A 21,639-nucleotide genomic window follows, 5' to 3' on the forward strand; every position below is an offset into this window, starting at 1 on the left:
GTCTGATGGTTTATGAGAAATGCCCTGGAGACCCAAACCCCTCCTAAAAAAGCAGTATTTGTGCATGTGATTAAAAGAACGAGCTTTTGTCTACGTCTCAAGTAATTGTTAGAGAGAAGAGATTGTTAAGAAAAAAACAAATTGTAAATGCTCTTTCTCATTACAGCAAAGACGCTGGATTATCATCTCCAGTATCAAAACATTATCCCCCATCAACTCTGTCTCTTGGGTTGATCAGAGTATTTTCAAATTGGCTCGGACTACCAAAGTTGATCATGTACCTGCCCTAGCCACTAGAGTGGCAAAGAATGTACCTGCACAAAGTTTAAAAGAGGCCAGTGCTATGTATTGCTAATTCATAAAACCACCCTGGCATGCCCTAAACACCTGTCATTACTTGTATGAACAAATATACTTTAACGGCAAAAACGAAACCCCAAAGACCTTATCAGTTATTTTAAAACTTCTAAATCGAATCTGATAAACCGGAGTCACAAAATGAGTTAATTCAACTTGATAGAACTCACTCTGGCTTAACATGGAGAAAATGAACCCATCTCACTAAATTCAAGGGGCTCCTCAGTGAAAGTTTATAAAACAGGTTAGACAGGCTGCCTTTAAAAGTAGGAAAATAGTCTCCAGATAAAAGATATAATTAGTTAAATACAAATGTTAAGAAGTGCATCTGCCATGTATTTTAGAAGTTAATGCTGAGTGTAGCATAAACGAGTACAAACTCTGGAATCAGATACAGTCTTAACATGGCCGGTGTCCAGGAGCAAACCCAACATGAAAATTCCCATAACTCGATTAGGAGTAATGGATTTGAGAACAGCTTTAGTTATCAATACCACCCCACTAAACATGAGAGAACTGACACTGGACAAAAACCTTATCAGTGTCCTGAATGCCAGAAATTCTTTACTCATAAATACTCTCTCATTCAACATGTGACAATCCACACTGGGGTAAAACCATATCAGTGCACTGAGTGCCAGAATAGCTTCAGTCAGAAAAGTAGTCTCACACGACATGAACGGATTCACAGTGGGTACAAACCTTATCAGTGCTCAGAGTGCCAAATAAGCTTCAGTCATAAGGTCAGTCTAATTTCTCATGAGAAAATCCACACTGGGCTAAATCCTTATCAGTGCTCAGAGTGCCAGAAAAGCTTTAGTCGTAAAGACTGCCTCATTCAACATGAAAGAACACACACTGGGCTAAAACCTTATCAGTGCTCTGAATGCCTGAAAAGCTTCAGTCACAGAAGTCATCTCACTCGACATAAGATAACACACACTGGCTACAAACCTCATCAGTGCTCAGAGTGCCAAAAACGTTTCCGTTGTAAAGAAAATCTCAATCGACATGAGAGAATCCACACTGGGCAAAAACCTTATCAGTGCTCTGAATGCCACATAAGCTTCAACCGGGAATCAAGTCTTGCTCAACATGAGAGAACACACACTGGTGAAAGACCTTATAAGTGCACCGAATGCCAGAAAAGCTACAGTCAGAAAGGTAATCTCACTGAACATAAGAAAACACACACTGGGTACAAACCTTATCAGTGCTCAAAGTGCCCAAAAAGTTTCAGTTGTAAGGCCAGTCTCATTAAACATGAGCGAATCCACACTGGGCAAAAACCTTATCAGTGCTCTGAATGCATGAAAAGCTTCCTTTGGAAAAGTTATCTCACTCGGCATGAGATAACACACACTGGGTACAAACCTTATCAGTGCTCAAAGTGCCCAAAACAGTTTAGTTGTAAGGCCAGTCTCATTAAACATGAGAGAGCTCACACTGGTGAAAGACCTTATCAGTGCACCGCATGCCAGAAAATGTTCAGTCAGAAAAGAAATCTCACTGAACATAAGAAAACACACACAGAGGACAAACCTTATCCGTGCTCAGAGTGCCAAAAAAGCTTTGTTTGTAAGGTCAATCTCATTCAACACCAGAGAATCCACACTGGGGAAAAACCTTATCAGTGCTCTGAATGCCAGAAAAGCTTCAACCGGGAATCAAGTCTTGCTCAACATGAGAGAACACACACTGGTGAAAGACCTTATCAGTGCACTGAATGCCAGAGAAGCTTCAGTCAGAAAAGTAATCTCACTCAACATAAGAAAACACACAATATTTACAAATGATAGTGGTGGTCCTGCTGGTAGCACATCACTCTCTAAGTGCATTAGATATTAAGTCACAGTATTGGTGCCCCTCAAGTTTATAGATTTTCACCCCACTCCCTAAGGTGTTATCCACTGTTCTCAAAGAGCCCAGTGGCAATGTCAAAGACTATAGATAAACCTCGGCACTCAAGTCAGTTTAATTAGATTCCTAAAAAAAGATTTTATATTTGATGTATCTACAAACAGTGAGTTTCATAGAGAAATTCAAAATGTCATTGCTTGTTGTTCAATAGAGTAAATATATAAATCAAACGCATTTAGATCATATATTTGGAAACAGATGACATATGTTTTAACGATGGAAAGCTTGATACAGTAATCCTTCCACATGTGTTGGACTGGCAGCCGACACGTGTTTCTGTTGGAACTGCAACACCCTCCCTAAATAATAATGGAGGTAGGGACGTCAAATAAAATCCCATAGGAACTAATCTTACATTAAATATTGTAAAGTAGATAAAAATCTAAATAAATGGAATTGAATGGCAAAAAAATAGCTAAAAAGAAAGGATTTTATTATTTTGAGATTTTGTTTTAAATTATTCACTCCTATAACTTTCATTTTTAGAAAAGTGTAAATTATCTCTTTTGTACTCATTCCACCGTCAGTCACTAGTTAACCTAGTCGATGGACTGAGAAACTCCTTACCGTAGATGTGACTGCGTGTCTTGCTGAATAGTATTATACACATTACAGTCCGGCATCAACTCAGCAAAGTTATGGTGTAATCATTAAACTAATAGGATTCGCTTGCTAGGTTACAAAAGGAGACCTATGCTTTGAAGCTTCTTTATTGTTATACGCTAGGTCTAGTTGACTCTTACACCTTACTGACTTAATCCAGTCTAGTTCAGAGGGCAGAACCAGAGAAATGATTTGGTGCTCATTGAGGTTAATCAATGCCAAGTCTACACCAAGGGATATCAGAGAGTGTCTTATCTTTACTTCACAGCCCGTGAGTTCCTCTACATAGTCACCTAGTCATTCCAGTAACGTTTCAGCATAGGACAATCCATGAACTTATGCTTGTTGTCTGCTTCCGTCATATTGCATCTCTTCCAACCTGGGGCTACTTGGGAGTACTTAGCCAGTCTCTGGAGCATCCAATGGGCTCTGTGGAGAGTGAAGAGATGGTTTTGCTTCAGCGGTGTAGACTTTACTGTTTTATCAAGAAGATTTCGACTTTCAGAGTAAAGCTTCGTATAAAAACTCCTGAAGACTTCCCTTATTTCTTGTACATTAGTTACCATCATCCCTGAGGTATCTTTTATTGCTTTTATCTCACCAAAAGATGTCTTCTGTCTGGTTCTGGCTGCTAGCATTTTCCCAACTCTTTCATTCAGCTCATAGCAGTTCTCTCTATTCACTGTGTATTGTTTAGCAGCCCTTTCTGCTATATATTCTTCTGCTGCCGTTCTTATTTTTACAAGTTTCATATATGAGGGATCCATTGGGTCTCCATTATCAGTTTGGTCTGTCCTATTGATTAATTCCTCCTCTGCCAACAGCAGCTCCCTCTTTATCCGATCAGTTCTTTCTTTTTCCTCTTTCCTTTTTCTAGCCCCAAAGCTGATAGTCTCACCCCTTACTCCGGCCTTAAAACAGTCCCACACTATCCCAACCGATGCTGTATGTCTATTTATATTCAAAAACTCGACTATCCTTTTCTTCATATGTTGGATGTATGCATCCTCCACGAGCAATGCTCTTTCGAATGTCCACTCGGAAGCCTTCCTTACCGCTTTCATACCCTTCAAGGTGACAATAAGAGGATTATGGTCCGAAAAAAGCCTTGGTATTCTTTCAATCTCTGCCCCATCGATGCGTTGGCTACTAATTAAAAAATAATCCAATCTCACGCTTAATCTATGAGGCGCTGAGTAGTATGTGTAGCCATCTTGTCCTGGGTTGAGAGTATCCCATACATCAAGTAATCCATTATTCCTAGCTAGATTAGAGACTGCTTTAAAAACTCTTTTCTTCCTCCCTTTGTATTTAACTGGGGGTCCTAGCCCCAACCCCAAGCCTCCTGCTCCATTAATGTTAAAATCGCCACCTATCAATATAAAGGGTGCCCAAGTTGCCAACTCAATGTCAATTTCTTCAAAAATCTCCGGATCATCCCCTGTAGATCCATAAATAGACCCCAGAGTGACCCATGTTTCTCCAACCATACACTCTACTAGAGCCCATCTGCCCCATACATCCTCCCATTTTTTTCTAGTACATATGTCTCTTTGTTTTGCCATCACAGCGACCCCCCTATTCCTGGTGCCCTGCCTAGAGTGTGCTATAACCGTAAGTCCTAACTGGTCTAGGAGCCTAATTTCAGATACCTGTATATGGGTTTCCTGCAATATTAAAAAATCCAGTCTTAGGTTTTTGATCAAGGCTGCTGCCTTCTGCCTTTTTACCCTGTCATTAAGACCACATACATTCCATGTCATAATACGAGTACTCATCCTGGGTTTTTGACAAATATAACCATAGATTTAATCATTTTGAAAAAAAAGAAATTAACACACTTTGTTGCCACGGCTTTATACATCACAAATATTTCTTCCATTTTGTTAGTCTTCTTATTCCATACTGTTTCTTGTATACTATATTTCCAAATTCCTCTGTGTTCCTTGCCCCTCCTGTGCCCCCCACCCTTGACCCCCACCCCAGCTAGCCCACCCCCCCTACAGGCAAATAGGTCCGAAGGACCTATGTGTGACAGCTGTGTCTGCTTGGATCCCGCGCCCCCCGCCCTCCCCGCACCTGTTGTCTGCTGTCCATTGGCAGAAAAAATGTGCAACTTATTGATACCTTTCTACAAATTATGTACAACAAAATACTATACTGCTCTGCTTCTGCTTCCAAAGGGTATACCCTAAATCCTGCTATCTTTTGCCAATAAATCTACCACCAGTTCACTATCGGCGTGTGCTTGAGATTGTGAATGATTCTGCGAATTCCTTTCTTTGAGCCATGCCAAAAATTCAGCTGCCCTGATTTCCGAGTGGAAAATCTTGAATTGGCCGTCTCTTACCACCTTCAGCCTACTAGGAAACATTAGGTATGCCTCACAACCAATTCTCTGAAACGGAGCTATTAGTTCCCGCAATCTCCACCTACGCTCTACCGTTGTGTGGCAGAAGTCTGGTCTAGCGAAAAATTCTACCTCCTGATATCTGCATTTTGTCTGTGGCCTTGCTTTAGCCATTATCTCTTCTCTCAGCAAATAATTGCCCACATATATTAAGATTGCTCTAGGTTTACTTGAGCCATCCCCCTTCCTCTGTATAAATGGGAATCTGTGAGCACGTTGGATCTCTGACTCCCAATCCCAGCCTTTTATATCTGGAAGTGCCCCCTTAAGGAGTTCTATTGTGTAGGCTCTAACGTCCTTTCCTTCTCTTCCTTCCGGAATACCTAGGAGTCTGACATTATTCCTCCTCTGCCTGTTCTCGAAATCTTCGAGCTTCCATAACACATCACTATTAGTTTTTTCTTGGTCTTGTCTAAATTCCTTCCAACCTTTCATTTCGTCTTCCAGATTCCCAGTTCTTCCTTCAACTTCCGTAAGCCTCCCTGCCAATTCTGTGCATGCCTTGCTTACTTTCCGAAGGGAACTTTGTATTTTTTTACTTTCCTGTCTGGCTCTCTGACTCTCTACCCTCGCCTCAGTTTGAATTTGTTTAAGCATTGAGAAAATCATTTCAAGCCCCTTAGGTGAGTCTTGGCTTCGAGGATGTGACTGATTATGAGTCTGGATCTGGGTCTGGTTTTCAGATTGCCCTTGCCTAATCCCCTCCTCATTCATCCGTGAAGAGCCCATGGTTTCATCTAGGGCTCCAACACCCTCTTTATACATTTGAGATGTGGCTGCATAATCCCAGTCTAGCCTTTTTGCAACGTTAATAGCAGCTGGACTTATAGACCTTTTTGCTCTTCTCCTTTTTTTAGTCAGGACTTTTGATTTACGTTTTACAGCTATATCTTGGATAGAGAGCTCTCCCGAGCCTGATGTGGAGGTAGACCCTGTTTCTAGCCCTGACAATGTCTGATCACTCCCCAAGTCTACAGTAGAGGAGTCCTCTGACTCGCCCCCCCCGACCGCCCCCACCTCTTCTCCTTCCTCTTCACCCTCATTAACAGAGAAAAAACATTCATCACTAGGGGAGCCAGTTATAGTTATCAATGCCTTAGGGCCACTGCTAATCATATCCTTCATGTTATTATCACCATTATCACCGTTGCCGTCGCCATCACCATTACCACCTCCTTTTTCAGCCCCCCCCCACATCAGAATGACTGCTTATACTGCCCTCTTGGTTATTTTTCCCTGTTACGGGTAGGTTGCAAACAGACAAATTATGGATATTGAGGCTGCTTTCCCCCTCCCTTATCGCCTCAGTTAGTGCCTCCGTTAAAGTCAGAATATTGTCTGCATCCACTCTAAAAGGTAAAGTGTTCTCCTCAGCATGATATATGGCACTGCTATCTTCCATACTGCCAGTATCCTTGTCATTAACAGCGGCCACACCGCCCTCTTTTGCACACCTCCGTTTATCCTTCTCCGAAGAGTTCTCTTCCCTCTCCTGAAATGAACTTCCTTGTGATGGTTCAACGTTTTTACATGCTTCCTTATTCAAAGTATTCGCGTTGTCAGTCTCTATTAAGGCACAAGATACCGGCAGACTGCTATCTACCCCTTTCGTGAAAGCGCCGTGGTCAGGGTCGGGTTCAGGTTCAGGTTCAGGGTCACATTCATGTTCTAGACTCCCAATTTGTACACTTTCTGGTTGAGCTATGGCTACAGCGGTATCAGACGCCATAGAGTTAGTAACAGAAACAGGAAAAAAGGCCTCTGACACTAACGGCTGCCTCAAGTTCCCTTGCTCTGTTGGTTTTCCCTTATTCCCTTTATTCGTCACGATTGCCTTACTTTTTTCTTTTTTCTTAGGTTTCTCCCCCACGGAGCTGCCAGCCTCCTTACTTCTTGCTATGCTCCTTCCATGATCGGCAGCCTGCGAGTCGCCGAACTCCTCCTGGGTCCGTGTCAGTTTTTTTGTGCGAAGGTTAGCTGCCGGTGCGTCGGACTCACTCCATGCAGCTTTCTCCTCCCGCAAAGCTTTTGAGATCTTTGGCGCCATTACACGCCAGGTTACAGACAGCGCTGTCACTGCCAAACTCTGCTGCCGATAATGCCGCTGCTGCCGTGACTGCCGATACTGCTGTCTCCAGGAACTCGCCTTCACCATCAGCTGACGAGCATTATCCAATGCACGCGTCAGCACTGTGTCCGCCGCCGGGAAGGTTAGTGCCTCCGTCAATGCCTGCACAAACAACCACATCGGCCGACTTTCTCCTCGTTTCTTCTTTTTCTTAAAAAATCCGCCGCAACTGCTGTCACTGCATAATGTAGATGTATCCGTTACACTCCGATGTTTTCCAGATTCTGCCGTTCAGTTAAATCACTCTTCTGATCAGGAGCCGGGGAGCGACAGGGAGCACGTCCTCTCCCTACAGACTGTCAGCGGCCATCTTGAAAGTCAAATAAAAAATCTTGAAGACATAATGGAGTACCTGAATTACTATGAGGGGGGACAGCTGGGTGAAACAGAGAAGCAGAGGATAGATACCTTGTTAGAATTAGAGGAAGTAAAAGCAGCTATGAAAAGTTTACCATCAGGAAAGGCTGCCGGCCCAGATAAAATCCCGCTAGAGTTTTATAAGGTGTTCTGGGAGGAGTTAGCAGGAGACATGCTTTATACTCTTAAACAGGCACAGAAGGGATGTTCAATACCGAATACCTGGTCTGAGGCTGAAATTGTGGTCATCCTTAAAAAAGGAAAAATACCGACTGACCCGGGGTCATACAGACCAATCACTCTCATGAACACAGACACAAAGATTTATTCAAAGGCACTGGCAATCAGATTTGCCAGTGTAATAACACCGTTAGTTACTACCACTCAGCATGGTTTTATACCAGGTCGGGGGACTACGCACCATGTAAGGAAATTAATTACCCTTATGGATATGACAGAGGCTAACGGGGATCCATTTGCGGTATTACTACTGGACGCTGAAAAAGCTTTCGACTGTGTATCATGGGTATACCTATGGAGCGTTTTGGAAAAATTGGGATTTGGCAGTGGCTTTTTGACAGCGATAAAGACATTATATAGAGACCCGAGTGCAGCAATTAGAATTAATGCGGGGTTAACGGACAAAGTAAAAATTGATAGGGGCACAAGGCAGGGTTGTCCATGCTCCCCGTTGCTGTTTGCTATATATTTAGATCCGTTAATTAGAAAACTGGAGCTAAATAGGCATATTTCCCCAATTGTCACACTCAGGGGGGAGTGTAAGATTCTGGCATACGCTGATGACGTGGCGGTTTATAACATCTTCACCCACAGAGGCTATAAGATATGTGGAACAAGAGGCAAAAGAATTTGGGAAAGTGTCTGGGTACTCCTTGAATACCGGAAAAACACAAATTATAAAAAATAACAAGGCTGTATGTCAGGATTCTAGGGTGGCGCTGACGGGAACGTATCTGGGAATAACTATAACCTCAGCTCTAGAAAAAATAGTAGAACTAAATATTGATCCTATTATACAGAAAGTAGGGGGTGAGCTAGATAGACTGAACAACCTCCATCTTACTTTGGTTGGAAGAGTAAACATCGTAAAAATGTTAATTATGCCAAAATTTCTGTACCTTTTCCGAACAATTCCCCTACGGTTTGACAATGTCTGGTTTAAAAAGATTGAGAACATGATTAACAAGTTTATATGGTCCAAAGGTAAAACTAGAAGGGCGGCGAGATTCCTGGCACTCCCACGTGAAAGAGGAGGTTGGGCATTACCAGATGTCAAGCTTTATTATTGGGCCGCTGCTCTGCAGTATATGACGGGATTAATAGGTGGAGCCGAAGCAGAAGGAGAGGATCATCTGGGGTCATTAGCAATATATGGTATTCTAATGGGTGAAGAAACCAAAAACATTTTTTTGAAAAACTTTGACACGGCATATTTTAAAAGAACACGCTTTAAGACTATGCTGGGAGCTCATAATTTATGGAAGGCTTTTATGAAAAAGTTTGGTTTGGGAAAATTCAATAGATATACGAGGATATATGAGAATATGGCATTTCCGGGAGATATATTTTCTGATTCAATATACAGAGAGTGGTATCGAAAAGGAGTAATAAAACTGGGGGACATTATGGGGACACAAGGGATGAAACAATTTGGAATAATACAGAAAAAATTTAATTTGCCAAGAAGTCATTTCTTTAAATACCTACAAGTAAGAAGTTTCCTACAAAATAAAAGAGGGGGGACGAGAGGATTTGAAAAAAACAATATACTAGAAATAATAGAGAGTGGAGTAGAAGCACTATTAAAAGGTTCTACGCAGAGTTAAATGAACACAGATCAGATGACATGGCTAAATGGGGGGAAACTTGGTCAACGAAGTTGGGTATAGAACAAGAATGTTTTAAAGATTCATTAGACTTAGGGATAAATATTCTCTGTTCTGCGTCACTACAGGCACAGCAATACAAGACCTTGTACTGGCTTTATTACACCCCGGCTAAATTAGCACAATGGGGAGCGACAACTGGTATACATTGCCCTAGGTGTATGAGTGTAAATGCAGATGCTATTCATATGTTCGCAACATGTCCAAGCTTAGCCATATAACTTAAGGAAATAGAAATGTTCTTACAAAGGGCATTAAAACTAGTTGCTAACTTAACACCTGTGACTATTTTACTAGGGGCAGATGGTAGTAATGAAGATGAAGCAGGGAAATACTGTATCTTTATCGCTATGGCAGTGTATAGACTATGCATTGCATCTGCATGGTTAGACCAAATGGCACCATCATTTCAGCAATGGCTAGCCAGGTTGTTGAGTATATATAATTTAGAAAGAGCAATCTACTCAAGAAGGGGGAAAAATTCGAGGAAACTAGGTTTGAAAATATGGGAGGCCATAACGAAATGGAAGGAAGAAGGATGATGTATATAGAAAATGTATATAATCTGTATCTGTATATAAACTGTATATAATTAATAATAATATCTAGCGTATATATAATGTATATAAAGGATATCAATATCAATATATAAGTTTTAGGATATTGAGCCAATCTCAATAGCGACTGATGTAATATTTTGCTTTGAAGAATAAGTTTTATTTTATTTTGTGTCTATGTTATACGGAGATGTATTGTATGATTATTCCATGGTTATGTAGTATTGTTTACTTGTTCCACGCCCCCTCTGTGTTCCAGAGGGTGGAAATATTCAAAATCTTTCAATAAAAAGAATTTTAAAAAAAAGAAGAAGATTTCTAGATACTTCCAGAGGTCTTCCACAGCCAGCTGCCACAGGTCTTTCTCCCATATTCGGTGTGGGTCTATATTCTTCTTGTCCTCTGCAGCTATCATGTCCCAGTACCACAAAGATACTTCCTTTTTAATCCATTTATCCACATTGAAGAGCGTTTTGTGTTCCCAGGGCTCTATTTTTGTTAGTCTCTGAGCTGACCACCGTGAAAAAAGCTGCAGATATTTCAACTTTGAGATTTCCCTTACCGTTAACAAATGGAGGTCCTACCCTGCAATAAAGATGTGTCTCGACTTCAGATCCCTCCGGGTACTAGAGTTTACCTTTTGTAGTTGGAGACTGAGCTCATCCCTCAACCACGAAGGAGTCCCAGGAAAGTCCTAAATGGGAGCTGAGTCTGTATAGCAGTGGTTCCCCGGAGCCTTCACTCAGTGTACCCTATCCTTGAGTGCTGCCAAAGGGACTTTACTGCCTTACTTACTTAGAAAATTTAGGATCTCCAAATTATATAAAAAGATTCTCAGCACTCAGGGATGTCAACATAGCAGAATATATATGGTTCAGCTGCGACTGATTGAGCGTCCTAGCTAAAGATCGAAACTTTTTAAACTGAAAAGCAAAGCAGGGGATCTGGAAATCTAGTAAGGCTTAATGTGGGCCTGAAAATGGAGGTGCTAAGAGCTCTGGGAGCCTCTGTTAAATTTAAATTCCTCGCCAAGTTGAAGGTTATATGGAATAATGAGATGCACAGTCTTAGGGAGGGGAGAGGATGCAGATGAATTGATCAGAAAAGGAATATGCTACTTACCAGTATGCATCTGTTCTTGGCATAGAGGGCTGCAGAGTGGTACATTATGAATAGATCGCCATCTGGTGTTGGGCTCGGATGATTGCACTTTGTTTTTCTCTTGGAGAGTCTTTTGTATCTTGGTGACTCCTCCCTTAGTTGGTAGTGCGCATGGGCATCGGCTCCATCCTTAGATTGTTTTGCCATAGTAGGGTTAGATGGAGTAGTATAGTAGAATACAGATAAGAGTGCCCATGTAAGTGTATCTAAATAAGATAATGTTGGAACAGACACAGGTTTCCGGGGAGGCTGGGAGGGCATGTACCACTCTGCAGCCCTCTATGCCAAGAACAGATGCATACTGGTAAGTAGCATATTCCGTTCGAGGCATATGGGCTGCAGATGGTACATTATGAATAGACTATACAGCAGTTCTCTCCCTAGCGGTGGTCGCCCGTGTCTGTTGCAACTGTCTGAAACAATGTTTTTAATACTGCTTGTCCCACTCTAGCTTGTTGTGTTGTGTGCACATCTACACAATAGTGTTTTGTGAAAGTGTGCGGTGTAACCCAGGTAGCCGCTTTGCATATGTCATCTAGTGGAATGTTTCCCAGAAATGCCATAGATGCTCCTAGTTTACGTGTAGAGTGAGCTCTAGGAGGAACAGTTAATGTTCTCTTTGCCTTTAAGTAGCATATTTGAATGCATTTTACAATCCATCTGGCAATGCCCGCTTTGGAGATGGGATTGCCTTTATGTGTGGGAGAAAACGCAACAAATAGCTGTTTTGTCTTTCTGAAAGTTTGTGTTCTTTCTATATAGTACAATATGGCCCTTCTAACATCCAGTGTATGTAGGGCTCTTTCCGCTACTGTTTGTGGTTTTGGAAAGAAAACCGGTAATTCCACTGACTGATTGATGTGGAATGCTGAAATAACCTTTGGTAAGAATTTTGGGTTTGTTCTAAGAACCACTTTATTTTGGTGTAGCTGCATAAATGGTTCTTGAATCGTAAAAGCCTGCAGTTCACTTACTCTTCTAAGTGACGTGATAGCTATGAGGAAGGCCACCTTCCATGTGAGGAATTGTATTTCACACCTATGCATAGGTTCAAAGGGTGGCCCCATTAGTCTGGTAAGCACTATGTTGAGATTCCAGACTGGGGAAGATGGTCTTCTTGGTGGAATGACTCTTTTGAGTCCTTCCATGAAAGCTTTAATTGCTGGTACTTTAAACAGTGACAGGTGTTGCCTGTTTTGTAGGTACGCCGCTATGGCTGCTAGATGAACCCTGATAGAGGTATATGCTAGGTTACATTGCTGTAAGTGTAATAAATAGCAAATGATTTGTTTAGTGGATGCGTCCAGAGGGTTGATGTGCTTACTGTTACAGTGTATAGCAAACCTCTTCCATTTTGCTGCGTAGCATGCTCTGGTGGTAGGCCGTCTTGCCTGTTTAATGATTTCCATGCATTCTGGTGGTAAATCTAAGTACCCAAACTCTATGACCTCAGGAGCCAGATCGCTAGGTTCAGTTGTTTGGGATCTGGGTGCATTATTTCTCCATGGTTCTGTGTAAGATGCATGGGTAATAACCTTAGCTTTTGATGTGGTACTTGTGAGAGTTGTAGCAGCGTGGTGAACCACGGCTGTCTTGCCCACGTGGGTGCCACTAGTATCATTGTCATTGAGTGTTGCTGCAGTTTCCTCACCAGTAATGGAATTAGTGGTAGAGGAGGGAACGCGTAAGCAAATTTGTTGGACCAATTTATCCACAGTGCATTGCCCTGGGACCTTTGGTGTGGGTACCTGGATGCGAATTGTTTGCATTTTGCGTTCTGATGATTTGCAAACAGATCTATCTCTGGTTGCCCCCATTTTTGGAAGAATGGCTGTAGTATTTGGTCGTGCAGCTCCCATTCGTGTACTTGTTCTGACTGTCTGCTTAGGATGTCTGCTATTTGATTTTGAATTCCTGGTAGGTGTTCCGCTAACAGGTAGATCTTTTGAGGAATGGCCCATCTCCATATGTCCTGTGCTAGTTTGGACAGTTGGAGAGAGTGTGTCCCCCCCTGTTTTTGAATATAATACATTGCAGTCATGTTGTCTGTTCTGATCAGGACTGCCTTGTTTGTTATCTGCATTTGGAAAGCTTTTAGTGCTAGAAATATTGCTAATAGTTCTAGGTAGTTGATGTGCAGTTTCTTTTGCTGCACACTCCACTTCCCCTGTACTGTGTATTTGTCCATATGCGCTCCCCATCCGGAGAGCGATGCGTCCGCTGTTATTATTACTTGTGGAATTGGCTCTAGGAACGACCGTCCCTTGGAAATGTTTTCTGTGTTCCACCACTTCAGAGAGCGATACGTCCGGTCGTTTACCAACACCAGATCTGTAATCTGACCTTGAGCCTGATTCCACTGTGTCGCTAGACACTCTTGTAGTGGGCGCATTTGTAGTCTGGCATGTGGTATTAGCAGTATGCAAGAGGACATCATGCCTAATAGTTGCATAAACACTCGTGCTGGTAGTGAGTGTTGTGGTTGAAATCTTTGTATTAACCCGACCATTGTCTGTACTCTGATTGGGTTGGGGTATGCTATTGCCTTTTCTGTGTCTACTGTAGCCCCCAGGTATTGCTGGATCTGGTTTGGTTGCAGGTGTGATTTTATGTAGTTCACCGTGAACCCTAGGTGGTGCAGCAATTGAATTGTCTTCTGTGTGTTGTGAAGACATTCTTCCTTTGATTTGGCCTTTATTAGCCAATCGTCCAAGTATGGGAAGACATGTATTTGTTGTCTTCTTAGGTGTGCTGCCACCACAGCTAGGCATTTTGTGAAAACTCTCGGTGCTGTTGTGACACTGAACGGAAGGACCTTGAACTGGTAGTGTTGTCCTTCTAACACAAACCTTAGGTATTTTCTGTGGGCTTTGTGAATTGGGATATGAAAATAAGCGTCTTTTAGATCCAGTGTAGAAAGAAAGTCCCCTTTCTTCAGTAAAGGGAGTACTTGTTGGAGCGTGACCATGTGGAAGTGCTCCGAATTTATGTAAGCATTGAGAGGTCTGAGGTCTAATATTGGTCTTAGGGACCCGTCCTTTTTGGGGATCAGGAAGTATAGAGAGTATACTCCTGTTCCTTGTTGATCCTTTGGGACCTTCTCTATTGCATGCTTTTGTAGAAGTGCTATAACTTCTCTTAACAATGTCAGATGATCTTGACTCATTGGACGCTGTTTGGGGGGGATGTTTGGTGGGGTAGCTGTGAGTTCTAGGCAATAACCATGTTGGATAATTTGTCTCACCCACTTGTCTGACGTGATGTTTTCCCAGACAGGTAGGAACTGTGATAGACGTCCCCCGACCGGTGTTATGTGGTCTGGGGGGAGTTCTATGAAGTCACTGTTTTGGTGTTGAGGCGTTGCGGTTGTTATTATTTCCGCGGCCTCTACCCTTATTGTTGTTACCTCTGTAACTACCTCTTGAATTACCTCTGGGTGATGTTGGTGTGAAAGATGTGGATTGCTGATTCGTTCCTGTGTTTTTTGAGCCCCCTCTATAGGTGGATCTACGAAAGGAACCTCTGTGTGTTGGCTGTTGCAATGCTCCCATTGACTTAGCCGTTTCCGTATCTTTCTTCATCTTTTCTAATGTCTCGTCTGTACTTGAACCAAACAATGTCTTCTGATCAAATGGTTTGTTCAGTAGGGCTGTTTGTACTTCTTGTTTGAATCCTGAGATTCTAAGCCATGCGTGCCTTCTTAGCATGACACTAGTGTTAATAGACCTTGCTGCAGTGTCTGCTGCGTCTAATGCACACTTAATGGAAGTATTGGTTATTATTTTACCTTCCTGTATTAATTGGTCTGCCTTCTTCTGATGTTCTTTTGGAAGATGTGTGAGAAGTTTTTCTAACTCATCGTAATGTGCCCTGTCGTAACGTGCGAGTAGTGCTTGTGTATTGGCTATACGCCAGCTATTCGCTGCCTGTGATGCTACTCTTTTGCCTGATGCATCTATTAACTTCGACTCTTTATCTGGTGGAGGAGCCTCTCCTGTAGATAATGAGTTTGCTCTTTTACGAGCGTTTGAGACCACCAGCGAGTCTAGAGGTACATGCCCTCTAATAAAAATTGGGTCCTTTGGAGCCGCTTTGTATTTTTTATCGATTCTTGGGTTTAACACCCTGGCTCTCACTGGGTTTTCGAAAATTTCCTCTGTGTGAGTAAGAAGACCCTTCAGCATAGGAAGAGTACCTGATGTTCTCTGTGCACCAGGTAGAGTCTCTAACAAGAAATCCTCTATCTGAGGTTCTGTGTGCATATCTAGTTTGTGATATTTTGCTGCCCTATTAATGAGCTGCACAAAACCTGTGTTATCATCAGGTGGTGAAGGCTTTGAGGGATATAGCTCTGGGTCGTTGTCCTCATCTGACCCTACATCGTAATTTTCCCATGGATCCTCCTCATCTGGGATAGTTTTGTCATCCCCTTGAGGTTCTCCCTCCCCTATATCACTGTCTACATCTGACTGAGGTGTAGCTGGTCTTGGTGTGGAAGGTGTAGGAATATGTGGCCTATTGTGAGGAATAGGAGAAGAGGGTGTGACTCTAGGACGAGGAGAAGCAGGAGGAGTTATGTTCGTCCCCATTGTTCTCTTTTTTGAAGGAAGAGGTTTATCTTCTGACTGTTCACTCTTTCTCTTCTTCGTGACCACTTTCCCAGTTTGTGGGTCAATAAACAAGATCTTTTGTTTGGGATCTGTTTGTTGCTCTTGAATCGGTACCGAGGGTCCTGGTTCCGAGAGCTGTTTTTGTTTTCGATCGTCAGATCTTGTTGTTTTCGACACCGAATGTCTGCTCGATTCCGACTTTCTGGGTATCGAGTGTCTTTTGGACGATAAATCATATTTATTTTTCGACATGGAATGTTTCGATACCGAGCTCTCCTTTGTATGTAGCCTCGGTGCCGAAGTCGATGTCGCCCTTTTCTCGGATCCGACATGGTGGGAGTCCGAGTGCCTCGGTTTCAGTTTCGGTTTCGTTGCCGGGCCCGAGGGCGGGGCGTCGGAAACTTTTTTCAGCGGTTTGACCGGGCCCGAGGGCGGGGTCGTTACCGCACGGGGTCGGTTTTTCGGTAAGGGGACGTCGTCACTCACGGTTTGTTGCTCGAAGAGTTCTTCAACCTCCGACTGGTCCCCTTCCGACCCCGACTGGTCCTCTTCTTCCTCGATTTGTTTGTCTCCGAACAGCTCCGGGATTGCTTCCGCCTGCATTCTGGAAACCTCGTGTCTTCGAGCTCGACGATTTCTAATCGTTAGCTTGGAGGAGAATGCTGCGCAGGCTTCGCAGTCCCTGGATTCGTGTTCAGGCGATAGACAGAGGTTGCACACCTCGTGTAGGTCCTTGTGTGGGAACTTAGCACCACACGATGGACATTTTTTGAATGGAGTCCTTTCCATGGACTCCGGGCTTGACTGCGTCGAGAAAGGTCTCCTGTTCTTCGACGTAAGATCCAAGTTTTTCTCTTCTATTTTGAATTTGTAACGCGTCGGAATGGAAAAGAACGCGTTCGATAACAATACCGTCGAATTGGAAAGGGAATACGCGCCGAAAAATCACTTTCTTCTGAAGTTGATCTGGAGCGTCTCGATCTTCATCCGAACCCGATGGCGGAAAAAAACAATCTAAGGATGGAGCCGATGCCCATGCGCACTACCAACTAAGGGAGGAGTCACCAAGATACAAAAGACTCTCCAAGAGAAAAACAAAGTGCAATCATCCGAGCCCAACATCAGATGGCGATCTATTCATAATGTACCATCTGCAGCCCATATGCCTCGAACATTAAGTTAACAACAGCCTTTAAGAGTTTGTGGGCCAGGAAGAGGTGAAGATCTGGTGGGAGAACGGTCTAGAGAAGGGTAATGTGGGTAGGTCTCCAGAAGTAGATAGTGGAATGTCTGAGACAAGCCGGATGAATCCCTGGAGCTCCCTGCGACCGACATCAACCTGCAGCCATGTTCCCATTCCCTTCTGCTCCTCGTAAAGTATAATTACATTTATTATCATTATCTCTCTACAACTCATTTAATAGTTCTTAATACATAATGCAAATGTTACTTTATGTGTGAAACTTTTAATTTAAGCTGAAGAAAAGATACACATATTAATATATTGTACTTGGGTGGAGCTCTCTCTGTAAAAACATAGGACAAATTAAAAAAGTTTATTAAACTTGAAAAAAATGAAATATTTGTATGTTTAATATCAATGTAAATTAATTTTATGTACTTCAAATGTAGAGCAAAATGAAAAATGCTACAATATTTGTAATTTGTATTTTAATTAAATATTTAATTAATTTTAAATGCGTTAAATAAAAATGTCTTTAAAGATTTGTTGTAAAAAATCACATGGAAAATGAAATTGTGTTTTTTTTGTTATGTACTCAGAATATCTAAATTGCCTTACACATATCTGTTTAGAGAGGACACTGCCTTACAAAGAGTTATGTATATAATTATTTCTAATTATTTTCTTAATAGTTATAATATTTTTTAAATTAAAAGTTTAACATTTTTATCATGAAGAAATTATTTTTGTTATTATGTAAAACAAAATTGAATTTATATGCAGGCTAAATAAATCATTTTAATTCATCTTAATTTCCCATTGGGTTCTATTTTTAAGTCTCTGTCTCCAGTATTTTCCAAGGGAGACTTTTGTATTACCGTTGACTGGCTATGTGTGGGGCTGCCCTTTCTATTGCTCAACTTTAGGTGTAGTAAGTTACATTTGGTAAATTTTGCCCCACCTCAGTTTAATGGCGTAGAGATGTGCAGTTCTACATGTTTTAGTGTGTTTACGATCGTAATGTTGGCTAGCTAAAAGTAGCACAGTAAGTCTCAGAGAGCATCCTTGCATGTGCGGAGTACTCATAAGTGTAAGATACCTTTGTGAATAGCCCTCGAGGTGTCCATCTCGACGAGTGTTTAATTTTTGTAGTAAAGCTAAAGTGGATGCGGTTACTTGGGCTGTTAGAGTGAAAGGGAGGATCCTGCGCGAACACCAGAGCACTCGTCCAATGTGTTTGACGGCCTTACTGCTCAAGACACTTTACTATAGGTAAGCCAAGAACACTTTAGTGCAAGACACATTTACCTTTGTTGACCGCACTATGGGAACAAAGCAGGCTGATTCCAGGAAGCAAACTTCCCAGCTGAAAAGGTTACCATTGTGGTTTTTGATTGGGCTCGTGCTCCCGTATGTAAATGAGCCTCTGTGACCAGAAAACCCAGGCTTTTATCTTATTTAATATTGATGATGATGTAAGAACTGCAACAGAATCACAAACAAGGGCTATATTGAGAAATAATTGTCATCCAAGTCACACAATTGTGGTTATGTAATTATTTATTCGTTTTTTAAATTTGAGTTAATTTGCAGCAGTTCTGCAGGTTACTTATTACTAAGTATATCACTAATGAATGTTTATTCATTAGTATTATACATTTACCAAGTGTTTTATTATTGCTTGCATATAAATATATATCTCTATATACATTTGCATTTGGCATCTGGGAAAGCCTTTCTGTTAGGGAGCATTGCATGAATAAACCCCAAGGCTTTTTTTTTAAATACATTTCTTTATTAGGTTTTCGCCAAATCGGCAGTTCACATCCAAAACAACATGTATACATTTCGTCTAACTCAGCCGAGGTGAGGAACATGTCAAAAATAATGTCTGAGTTTGCAACCGTGGAGAGTCCACTATCTTCAACATTATCTTTGGTTTGTCTTTTAATATGCATAATCAAACCCAACTGTATTAAACTCCCCTGCCTCCCATCCCAACAACCCCCCTCAGTGCCCTCCCCCCCTCTGCCGGGTCTATGTAACTCAAGGTCCATGTATCGAAGTAATCACGTGGGGCCACCCTGTGTCTCCATCACCTGTCCTGGGCCCCCTCCCTCAACGGAGGACATCTCAACTGTTCTACTATGGTGACTTGGGATGCCTGTCCTGCTATCTCCTGCGTCATCGCTCCTCATGCCATTAACACCTCGGGCAGTGTGGCATACCTCCTGGTGCTCCGTATATGCCCTTCTTCTGCTAGGGCCCACTCCCGTAGATCCTTCCTCCATTTGGCCAGTAGCGGACCTTGCTGAGTTAACCAGTGTATCGCAATACGCCTCTTGGCTATAACTAGACCCATGACCAGGAATAAAGCCCAGTAGACAAGCACGTGGATCCAATGCTATAGTCCATCCCGTTATCCGGGTCAGATCCCCGAGAACCACCCCCCAATGCATCTGGCTAGTTGGGCACGTCCATACCATATGCAGAAAATCTGCCGGATCATAGCGACATCTGGGGCAGTGAGGGTCTCTGGAGCCATCAATGGCGTGCAACCTCCTGGGTGAGAGGTACGTCATATGTATTATGCTGTACTGGATTTGCTTAAAGCGGCTGCTCACCAACACCTTCCGCACACTCCCATGTATCTTTTCCCAATCTCGCGTTGTGACCTCTTGTGGACACACCTGCTGCCATTTTTCTTCTATTTTTAGGGGACCATCCGTTTTATCATCCCTCAATGCCCTATAGAGGTGAGTAACACACTTTTGCCCTCCCGCCATAACAATCATAGTAACCAGGGGTTTGGGTGTGCCCCAGGGCTTCCAGAAATGTGGGCCATAGTTGCTGTGCCGTTGCGGCTATTTTTGCATATTGCAAAAACTGCCCTGCCCCCAACTCAAAGGTGGTCACTGCCTCCTGATAAGTGATAAATTTACCGTCTGGGTAGAGGTCAGACATCAGGCAGCCGCCCCTTCCAGGCCTCTAATCACATCACCTGGTCACTGTGAGCAAAGGGCGGCATCAGCAAGAAGTCCGCCTCCGGAGCGAAAGGTCTTTCCTGAATTATTCTACAGACCAATCGATTCCAAATTGCAGCCCCCAGCCGTACCAAAAAAGGGCGTGCACCGTGAACCCCCCGGCCCGCCATTACAACACCAAGAGCTGTCGGTCCAAGTACGTACGTGCCAGCAGGGACCTCTCCAAGGAGGGATCCACGTCCAATCAGGCTATGGCATGTTGCAATTGTGATGCAAAATAATAAAGTTCCAAGTCTGGGATCTCCAAACCCCCTTTACCCCAACTACGTTTCATGACTTCTAAACTAACCATGCATTCCTTTCCGTTCCATAATAGTTGGACCAGCAGTGCATCAAATTCCCTGAATACCCGGTGTGGAATTTCAAAGAAGGAGCCTTTTATGGTATGGAGACATCGGGGCAGGACTACCATCTTTATTAGTGCAATCTTTCCCAACAGGGAGAGGTTAAGTGTGTTCCAAAAGGTAATACTACCCTGCAGCCCCCGGATTATCCTCCCCATGTTGTGCTGATAAAACACTGCCTCGGTCCTACCAACCCATATCCCTAGGTATCGGACCGTGTCCTCTGCCCATGGAAGCTCCAGCACTGGGCGTTGGCCCCCCAGTCGCTTTCCATTCCAATCGCCTAGAGATGTGACTTTGTTCTGTTAATGTAAAGCCCGGAGGCATCAGCGAATTGGGCCAGCGCTGTTATCAATGTCCGCAATGACTGGGACGGTTGATTCACGTATGCCCTGTTGTAGGAAGGTGGCTACCTGACTATGGTTACCCCAGATTATTTGCCTGTGTTTAGCCTGTTTTAGTTGGCCTGGTTCCCTGCTGATCAGGGCCCCAAGCTATCTGCTCTCTCTGTAAAATGGACTCCATGTACCCTAGGTGCATAACTAAATTGGCTTGGGTCACCTTATCAGCCCCTGTATAGTGCACTATAGGTGCCCAGGGCATAGGTGCCACCCAAGGCCTACCAGGGGCTGCAGCATATCTTTTGCCACCCCTGGCTGGCTATCCAAAATTGACACAACTGGCTGATCACTCAGCTGGGGCAAGATGGTGTAATCACCCCTTGCTTAGATATAGTATGCCTATATCTAAACCTATATCTGGACACATATAAACCTGTGGGTCACTCCTATGTAAGGCCTTATCAATCCTGGAGGCAGAGTGCGTGGTTTAATGTGAGATGGAGCTCTGGCATGAGCTGAGCCTGTCTGCAGCTGTCGGGAACAACTCCCTAAGCTGATCCGGGATAATACCATACCATATACTATTAAGTGCCTTATAATCCTCGCGGTTATATAGCAACTTTGGTTTGGCTTTATCAAAACATGTCGTGTAAGGTGTCATACGAATTGGAATACTACCCCCTCGCCAGTTCTGGCGACGGGGGTAGCATTCCACTC

At 43.0% G+C, this 21,639-nt stretch overlaps 2 protein-coding genes across 2 annotated transcripts; one reads left to right on the top strand and one right to left on the bottom strand.

The window, feature by feature from the left end:
* Nucleotides 1-761: 761 nt before the first annotated feature.
* On the top strand, nt 762-2,673 carry LOC144757739 (uncharacterized). Its single transcript, XM_078646396.1, has one exon. The coding sequence runs from the start codon at nt 762-764 to the stop codon at nt 2,151-2,153; it is 1,392 nt and encodes a 463-aa protein (XP_078502522.1). The 3' UTR covers nt 2,154-2,673.
* Nucleotides 2,674-14,738: 12,065 nt separating this feature from the next.
* Nucleotides 14,739-16,262, bottom strand: LOC144757755 (uncharacterized). Its single transcript, XM_078646397.1, has one exon. It carries the CDS (start codon nt 16,260-16,262, stop codon nt 14,739-14,741), a length of 1,524 nt encoding a protein of 507 aa, XP_078502523.1.
* Between the last annotated feature and the right edge of the window lie 5,377 nt (nt 16,263-21,639).

The sequence above is a fragment of the Lissotriton helveticus genome, chromosome 1_1, assembly GCF_964261635.1.
Source record: "Lissotriton helveticus chromosome 1_1, aLisHel1.1, whole genome shotgun sequence".
Taxonomy (NCBI): Eukaryota; Metazoa; Chordata; class Amphibia; order Caudata; family Salamandridae; genus Lissotriton; species Lissotriton helveticus.